Source organism: Sprattus sprattus (assembly GCF_963457725.1).
Source record: "Sprattus sprattus genome assembly, chromosome: 17".
Taxonomy (NCBI): domain Eukaryota; kingdom Metazoa; phylum Chordata; class Actinopteri; order Clupeiformes; family Clupeidae; genus Sprattus; species Sprattus sprattus.
This window is the reverse complement of record NC_137915.1, coordinates 2,844,184-2,854,183: the sequence shown is the minus strand read 5'-3', so window position 1 is coordinate 2,854,183 and position 10,000 is coordinate 2,844,184. Positions and strand designations below refer to the sequence as shown.

Sequence of the window (10,000 nt, the reverse complement as noted above, 5' to 3'; positions counted from 1 at the left end):
GTTCCTGAAGCCTTGGTTCCCTTGGAGACAGCTGCAGGTTTCTGAGTCATTTAGAAAGTGCTTGCCCTTCTTTTATCTGGTGAGGTGGTGAGGGGGGTAGACTCATGTCAATCTCCCTCCACTTATTTAACCTGTGAAAACACTCACACAGTGACACTGACCCACACACACACACTGACACACACATGCACGCACACACATGCACACACACACACACACCACACACTTACACACACATGCACATCACACTCACACACATGCACACACACACACACACACTGACACACACATGCACACACACACACGCACACACACTGACTTTCTCGTACAAAGAACTCTATCATAAATCAACACACACACACACACACACACACACACACACACACACACACACACACACACACACATGCTGTGGCCTTAACACCTGGGATTGAGTTTGGCACCGATCTTATCATCTACTTAAACCCACTGTTGCATTACGGGAAGCCTCAATAGTAATTGCTTCATCTTTCGTTTTAACAGAGTTCATCACAATAAATCAGAAATTAATCTAATTGCATTTTCTCTTTCTCCCCTCCTCTCTCTCTCTGTCTCTCTCTCTTTCTCTCTCTATCTATCTTTGTCTGCCTCCTTCTCCTCAACCCTTCTCTCTCTCTCTATCTCTCTCTCTCTCTCTCTATCTTTCTTTCTCAGGCGTCGGAACTAGGAATGCTGTCTGTGTATTACACCTACATCTTCACATCACTGGTGAGTAATAGGCTGTGTGTGTGTGTGTGTGTGTGTGTGTGTGTGTGTGTGTGTGTGTGTGTGTGTGTGTGTGTGTGTGTGTGTATTACACCTACATCTTCACATCACTTGTAAGGAATAAGCTCATCCTGCAGTGTGTGTCTTTGTCTGTGTCTCTGTGTGTAGGTGTGTGTGTAGGTGTGTGTGTGTGTGTGTGTGTGTGTGTCTGGTAAGAAATAGGCTCATCTTGCAGTTTCACTGGGGCAACAAGCGTGTTTCATGGTTGAATGTGCAAGGCTTGATATGAGGTGGTGTTGGAGCTTGTGTGTGTGTGTGTGTCTGTGTGTGTGTGTGTGTGTGCGCACGCTTGTGTGCATGTGTGTGTGTGTGTGTGTGTGTGTGTGTGTGTGTGTGTGTGTGTGTGTGTGTGTGTGTGTGTGTGTGTGTGTGTGTGTGTGTGTGTGTGTGTGTGTGTGTGAGTGCGTGTTTGTGGGTTAGTGTGGGTTCTTGTGGGTGAGTGTGCCTGTGTGTGTATGTGTGTGTGTGTGTGTGCATGTGTGTTGAGCAGCTATTACACCTGGTTAATGCTCTCAGCGTGATAGACCATGGTGGGTCTGTGTAGTTCTCTTTTACTTTTTAACACTAAAAGGTCTATATCCCTCGTCCGGGATATTTTTATTTTTCATAAAAAGTTTTCTCATCTCTGTAATAACAGACTTCCTCCCGTCCCAGCTGTCTGGAGCTCAGGCTGGGTTCTGGGGATTAATGTTTCACACAGGAGCTTTACTGCACACATATGCACACACACACACACACACACACACACACACACACACACACACACACACACACACACACACACACACACACACACACACACACACACACACACACACAGACACACACACACACAGACACACACACACACACACACAGACACACAGACACACACACACACACACACAACCCACACACACACACACAACACACACACACACACACACACACACATACAGGAGCTTTTCTGTAGAGCATAATCAGAACACCACGGCCCTCCTTGCTTCACTTTTCTCCTTTTGTACGCATCTGCATGAAGCTTAAACATCCAGTCAGCACATGCTCTTACCAACAGAAGTTTTGCCAGGGGGATTTTCAGGTGTTGGTGCTTGTGTCCGTGTGTTGTGTGTGTGTGTGTGTGTGTGTGTGTGTGTGTGTGTGTGTGTGTGTGTGTGTGTGTGTGTGTGTGTGTGTGTGTGTGTGTGTGTGTTTGTGTTTGCTAAGAGGACTTTTCCAAATAAGCCATGTTCCGCAAACCTGCTGACTGCCCCCTTTGTATCCCTCCCTCCAGCTTTCCCAGTGCATCCTTCCTCCTCCCTCGTGTTAGTCTCTCTCTCTCCTGCGTCTCTAAACACCAGGACCACAGTGTCTCTCTCTCTCTCCTGCGTCTCTAAACACCAGGACCACAGTGTCTCTCTCTCTCTCCTGCGTCTCTAAACACCAGGACCACAGTGTCTCTCTCTCTCTCCTGCGTCTCTAAACACCAGGACCACAGTGTCTCTCTCTCTCTCCTGCGTCTCTAAACACCAGGACCACAGTGTCTCTCTCTCTCTCCTGCGTCTCTAAACACCAGGACCACAGTGTCTCTCTCTCTCTCCTGCGTCTCTAAACACCAGGACCACAGTGTCTCTCTCTCTCTCCTGCGTCTCTAAACACCAGGACCACAGTGTCTCTCTCTCTCTCCTGCGTCTCTAAACACCAGGACCACAGTGTCTCTCTCTCTCTCCTGCGTCTCTAAACACCAGGACCACAGTGTCTCTCTCTCTCTCCTGCGTCTCTAAACACCAGGACCACAGTGTCTCTCTCTCTCTCTCCTGCGTCTCTAAACACCCGCTGTCCATATTGAGAGCATACTCTGGTATCTGGGGTGTCCGTACTGAGAGCATACTCTGGTATCTCTGTCAGGCGGTGTCTTTACTCTGCCATGGGCCTCACCCTCCACAGCCCTGAACTGCAGCTTTGTGAACAGTAGATACGTGCTAATCTAGAGAGCACACAACCTCTCAAATCCCCAACACACTGTGAGCACACACCAAACTCATTTACGGAAAAACTATGAGAGAAAATCGCTGTCATTGACTTTCCCCCCCCTGTCCCTGTCCTTGCCTTTCCTGTCCCCCCATACCCATGTCCCTGTACCTGTCCCCCATGTCCCTGTCCCCATACCCACCTGTTCCCGTACCTGTCCCCCCTGTCCGTGTGTTCCCACCCCCTGTGTCCCCGTACCTGTCCCCCCTGCCCCTGTCCTCCTACCCCCTGTCCTCCTACCCCATGCCCCCCACCTCCCGATCCACGCTGCCTGGTAACTAGAGTGGAACACTGTGGCGGTTGTCATGGACGTGTCTCATTATTCCGTCCCCGCTGTGGGGCGCGGTGAGGCGTGTTTCCTCCAGCGGGGCTGGGGGACAGATGGAGAGATGGCGTGATTACTAATCCTATTTCCACGGTGGAGAGGACGCCCACCTCCATGCGTTTCAGCTCCTGATGCGATCCTATCTGCACACATTAACCCACATTACACACACACACACACACACACACACACACACACACACACACACATTAACCCACAATACACACCTGCATTACAGCTGCATGTCTCAGCATGTCTTCCATGTGTGTTTGTGTGTGTGTGTGTGTGTGTGTGTGTATGTGTGTGTGTTGTGTGTGTACGACAGAGGCTGCTTATGTGTTCTGAAGGCTGCACATTACATACCCTGTAGAGGACTGTGGGTGTGGAGTGTTGTGGAGTGATGTGATCATGCAAAGCGTACAGTGCTTTAGGAGTCTCTGGAGTCATACACACACACACACACACACACACACACACACGACAGCGCACACACACACACACACACACACACACACACACACACACACACACACACACACACACACAGATGTGTAGTCATGTAAAGAGTGCAGTGCTTTAGGTGTCTCTGGAGACTTACACACACACACACACACACACACACACACACACACACACACACACATGTGTGTGATCATTTAAAGCGTACAGTGCTTTAGGGAGTCTCTGGAGTCATACACACATACACACACACACACAGCACACAAACAGACAGACACACACACACACACACACACACACACACACACACACACACACACACACATGTGTGTGTGATCATGTAAAAGCGTACAGTACTTTCGGTGTCTCTAGAGACTTGTGCGGTGTATTCTCTGGCTCAGGCTGTAGAGATGTTCTCCCTGTACTGACGACGGAGCCTGTTAGGAGCTGGGTCCCTTGATAGTGATGTCATGACGACGGAGCCTGTCAGGAGCGGAGCTGGGTCCCTAGATAGTGATGTCATGACGACGGTGCCTGTCAGGAGCGGAGCTGGGTTCCTAGATAGTGATGTCATGTGGCGCTGGGCCTGTTTGTTCCTCTCTCAAAGGACTCTGGGTAAAGAGGGACTGCAGGTGCCTTGAGAAATGGAAGGGCTTCTTGCGATAGACACATCCACACACACACATACCGCCCGCCCCCCCAACATGAGGGTCAACAGGCGGAGGAAACATCCAAGGCTGCCGGATAGGATGAAGAGACCATTTACCAATAGGCTGCCTTCCGAAAACACATACACACACTTACACACACACACTCACACACACACACACTCTCTCTTCCTCCCTCTTTATTTTTCCTCCCTCTTTATTTCTGTCCCTCTCCCTCTGACACATTACCCCCCTCTCTCTCTCCTCTTTTCCTCTCTCTTTCTCTATCATATCACCTGTGTCGATCCAGGTCAGGACTGATTCTAAATGCGTTTAAGTCTTATCTTCTGGCTGACAGATACCAGTCTTGCATGTTCAGCAGAATTAGGAATTACTTTCTTAGATGTCTATGAGCTTCAAGAGGCAGAAACAGAGAAAATGTATCACAGTGATCTGACTTCAAGCAGCAGCCTTAAATCTACCACAGTATTATATTTAAGTAATTTGCAGGAGACATATTTCACCAAACATAATTTGCTTTGTCTAAATCATGATCACCTGTGATGTAGAAACTACACGACTGGGTTTGTGCAGACTAGAGTAGTGTGTGTGTGTGTGTGTGTGTGTGTGTGTGTGTGTGTGTGTGTGTGTGTGTGTGTGTGTGTGTGTGTGTGTGTGTGTGTGTGTTGTGTGTGTGTGTGTGTGTGTGACACATCCACACACACACCATCAGCTGCAGGTTTCGAAGCAGCCATGGGGGGTTATTCATCTTGCTTTGCTGATGTTATGTGTTTGGAGTTTAGTGCAGGGGCTGATTGTTCAAAGCATGTATTTGTCACCTAACACACACACACACACACACACACACACACACACATTTAAAAAAAACATGTATTTGTCACCTTGCACACACACACACACACACACACATTTTAAAAACATGTATTTGTCTCCCAACTTTGAGCCCAGTGTTTAATAATGAATTAATAATCCATTAGCCTTGTGCTACATGGAGGCGAGTGACGCATATTGATCTACCAGCCTCCCGTACTATGGACCCTCTCTGCTCTCCACTGTCCCTAGTGGATGATGCTGGGAGCTGCAGCTCTGAGGGGAAGACTGTGATGATGCATACAGTATGGCGTAAGTGCAGTGGGAGGAGGTGAGCTGATGTCAGTAGGCGGCTCCTGCAGGCGTATTGTTGATTAATGTTGATGAGACCAGCTGAGGGTCTGGCATGTGGAGTCAAGAGCTGCCTAACGGAGTTCCAGCAGTTTAGTTCAGTTCAGTTCAGAAGCCCAAACCATCATCTAACTGAGATGTTTGTGTTTAATCACAGACATCCATCATGGGCTTGATGTGAGTATAGATATCCTTAGATAATCTGCAGCAGGAGATGAGTGTGTGGAAGAGAATGAGGCCAGTAGAAGAGGCTGGTTGCTGGGAGGATAAGGCCAGGAGAGGAGGCTGGTTGCTGGGAGAGTAAGGCCAGGAGAGGAGGCTGGTTGCTGGGAGAGTAAGGCCAGGAGAGGAGGCTGGTTGCTGGGAGGATAAGGGCAGGAGATGAGGCTGGTTGCTGGGTTAATGAGAGAAGCAGAGGACCCCTCATGCTGGGAGAGTAAGGCCAGGAGAAGAGGCTGGTTGCTGGGAGTATAAGGCCAGGAGAAGAGGCTGGTTGCTGGGAGAGTAAGGCCAGGAGAAGAGGCTGGTTGCTGGGAGGATAAGGCCAGGAGAAGAGGCTGGTTGCTGGGAGAGTAAGGCCAGGAGAAGAGGCTGGTTGCTGGGTTAATGAGAGGAGCAGAGGCCCCCTCATGCTGGGAGTATAAGGCCAGGAGAAGAGGCTGGTTGCTGGGTTAATGAGAGGAGCAGAGGCCCCCTCATGCTGGGAGTAGAAGGCCAGGAGAGGAGGCTGGTTGCTGGGATGATAAGGCCAGGAGAAGAGGCTGGTTGCTGGGTTAATGAGAGGAGCAGAGGCCCCCCCATGCTGGGCAAACAGCAGCAGTCTGCTTCAACCTGCACCAGGGGTCAGTGGTGCTGTAAACAGCCGGGGGAAACTCTGGGCCTTTTCACAAGGACACCAGCAGTGAGGAGAGACACAGAGAGGATACAGAGTCACTGGAGCAGTAAGAGTGTGTGTGTGTGTGTGTGTGTGTGTGTGTGTGTGTGTGTGTGTGTGTGTGTGTGTGTGTGTGTGTGTGTGTGTGTGTGTGTGTGTGTGTGTGTGTGTGTGTTTATGTGTGTGTGTGTGTGTGTGTGTGTGTGTGTGTGTGTGTGTGTGTGTGTGTGTGTGTGTGTGTGTGTGTGTGTGTGTTATGTGTTTATGTGTGTGTGTGTGTGTGTTTATGTGTGTGTGTGTGTGTGTGTGTGTGTGTGTGTGTGTGTGTGTGTGTGTGTGTGTGTGTGTTTATGTGTTTATGTGTGCGCGAATGTGGTCTAGGGAGTGCAGTAGAGCCCAGAAACTAGGATCTGAACCTCAGTGACAAGGGAGTGCTGTAGAGGCCAGAACACACACACACACACACACACACACACACACACACACACACACACACACACACACACACACACATACACACACACACACACACACACACACACACACACACACACACACACACACACACACACACACATACACACACACATACACACACACACACACACACACACACACACACACACACACACACACACACGCACGCACACACACACACACACACACACACACACACACACATACACACACACTCACACACACACTAACACACACACACCCACCATTAGTTTGTGTTGGTGTTTGTTTCCTTGATTATTCATTAGTGTCATTAGTGGTAGATTCGTCTGATTCTCCTCCAGGTTTTTGCAAACCTTTCTTCTCTTCTTTTCCTTGCTTCTGCATTTGTTTCCCCTGAGCTGTTTTTCTGAGTGGGGCCATTCAGGAATGCCCAGGCTGAGTGATGTAGTGGCTCACAGAAAGGTAATAGCACTCATTCCTCTTCCTCTGCCAGACTAATGTTATTTCAGACCAGCGCTTCTGGAAAGATCCGTAGAGAATCGCCGCTCAGCCAAATCGCTGGGCAGCAACTCTCCCAGCAACTGTCAGAACAAGCACTGAAAAATGCTGTTGCGCTGCATCTTGTGTGTGTGTGTGTGTGTGTGTGTGTGTGTGTGTGTGTGTGTGTGTGTGTGTGTGTGTGTGTGTGTGTGTGTGTGTTTGTGCTCAAGACTGTGTGTGTGTTAAAGAGAGAGGGGAAACTGAACGATCTTGGTCTTGAAGCACCCCAGCTCTGAGGTGAGGTTCGTTGGAATGCGGCAGCAACTTGAAACACATTTTCAAGCATTTGGCGAATCTGTATTAGTCTCTATGCCCTAATAAACAGCATATGCACTAGTTCATGCTTTAGGTTGAGAATGCCGTCCTGAATCAGCCCTGCGTTTCCCTGACAACAAATGTTGGAGTGCCGGAGTGTTTCTGGTTTGATTGAATCAGTAGAATTCCACAGCAATACATACCTACTATTCCATTAAACAATCAACATCCAACACTGATAATTAACATTCAACACTATTGCAATCAACATTCAACACTCATAATCAACATTCAACACTATTGCAATCAGCACAACATTCAACACTATTGTAATCAGCACAACATTCAACACGAGCACCCAGCATTATGTTTTTCCAGTGGCGGTCCGTGCATTTCACGACTAGGCCTTCAGCGATGTCCTACCTACACGATGTTAAACTGAGTGAATCCACCTCCTAATACCATCATTATGACGCCATGGCTCTCGAACCATTATATTTATACAGAAAGGCAGTATAAGTGAGCATTGCATCACCTTAACATAGTCGAGTACAACAGACTTCATTAATATTTCCGGAGCATTTAAAATCAATACACCCGCATTAACAATACATTAAGAGTAGTAAACTCTCAGTTATATGATCGCTTGGATATTACTGTCACAACTTAAAAATAAAAGGTGATTTTCAGGGATTAGTCTACAAAGTTTTATTAAGTCCACCGAAAGTAGCCTATGTGAGCTTTAACAAGTTTGTCCACTAAACATCGCATTGTCCCACCTGCAAAGCAGTTTCATTAAACTTCCCATCCTCACGATATCCAGTTTTTCTTGAAAGTTCCGTCTTGAAAATGGCGTTGTAATTGTATCAAAAACTGGAATTATCAAGTTGGTGTAAACTAGTTTATTTGAGTTGGTTAATGTAATTATATTTAGTCTTACCAATTGAAACAACTAGCATAATAAGCATTGAAACCGATGTACGTCGTTTTCGCATTAGCCAGCTAAACTGAGCACTGAAGCACTGCACCGGTCTGCCTCAGTATCCAATCAAAGGATGTTTACGTGTCACGTTCAACGCGGGGAAATAAATCTTCCGGGCCTTCTAGAAGGCCCAGTGTCGCCAACTCGAAATCTGATTGGTTGTCACAACTGTCTGTTTCAGTTCATTCAACTTAAATGAACTGAAACAGCCAGTTGTGATAACCAATCAGATGTACACGGGCCTTCAATGTGAATTCTGAAGGCCTCAGGGAAAATTTCTGTTCTCGGGGAAGGTTTCTCGGAGCGTGGCAACACATGATAGCTGAAATATGATTGGATGAAAGCTCTAACGTAAATTAACAACGCTGGAAGCTATGAAATGAAGATAATGGACTATGGGGAATAATTTAATACATATTTATGAAAAGAAAATATTATTTATTTTATTACATTTATTTTCTGATGATGTTTAGGCCAGCAGAGAAGGCCTTGAAGGCCCTGACGGACCACCACTGTGTTTTTCACACTCAACATGGATTTGAGTGAGATTGCTGGAAAAGTCACTTTGTCCAACAGCAACTGCCACACTTAATAGATGCAGATGAAAAGCGAAATGTTAAGTACAATTTGCATATGAATATTCAATTCCACCATCCTTTTGGAATATAACATGGCTTTCAATGCATCTACACAGACCACACACCACTCTCCTTTGTAAAACCCGTAGTACAAGAAAGTGGTCTCTAATATTCAGCAACTATTTAAAAGTCATCCCCAGAAATAATCATTCAGAAATGAGGAATAAACAAGTGCTCTGAATGAAGACACACACACACACACACACACACACACAAGTGCTCTGAATGAAGTGTTTTTCCCACACACACACACACACACACACACACACACACACACACACACACACACATACAAACCACCCAGATGCAGCACGAGAGCCAGAAACAGAAACTGGAATGAATCTTTTTAAATTTTTATGGGAAGGGTAAGTTAATTTGTGCATTGATTCAGGAGCAATCAAGGGCACAACACAAAGAAGTTTACCACATTCCCAAATTAAGAAGTCTGTCTCCAAACTACTAAAGGCTTCCTAATATACATTACGGTTTAATGGATGGCTCCCCCCCCCCCCCACACACACACACACACACTTATCATTCATTAATTTTACATTCATCATGCTAGTGAGTTCACTCAGTTTAATACACACAACCATCCTTCTAGTGAGTTCATTTTGTGTAACTCACACAGCCATTGTGGTTGTGTATGAACTTGGTTTGGGATGCAGAGGGCTGCCCCTAGTGCCCCTAGTGGGCTAATGTCATATGACATGTGGGATGTCTCATCAGCCCATCATCAGTCAGGCTGCTAATTGCTCAGGCTAATTAGAATTAGCAAACGCTATATCCCATTATCCTGGTCATCTTGGGCATGATTGCACTTCTTTT

The 10,000-nt window shown here is 47.0% G+C and overlaps 1 protein-coding gene across 1 annotated transcript in view; it reads left to right on the top strand.

Moving 5' to 3' along the window:
- The window catches only part of grik4 (glutamate receptor, ionotropic, kainate 4), a gene marked incomplete at its 3' end in the record, with an annotated part of 107,900 nt that overhangs the window by 18,365 nt on the left and 79,535 nt on the right, over positions 1-10,000 (top strand). Inside the window, exon 3 of the mRNA XM_080855651.1 lies at positions 694-747. Within this exon, the coding sequence (XP_080711777.1) occupies positions 694-747 (54 nt within the window). The remainder of the gene's footprint in view (positions 1-693; positions 748-10,000) is intronic.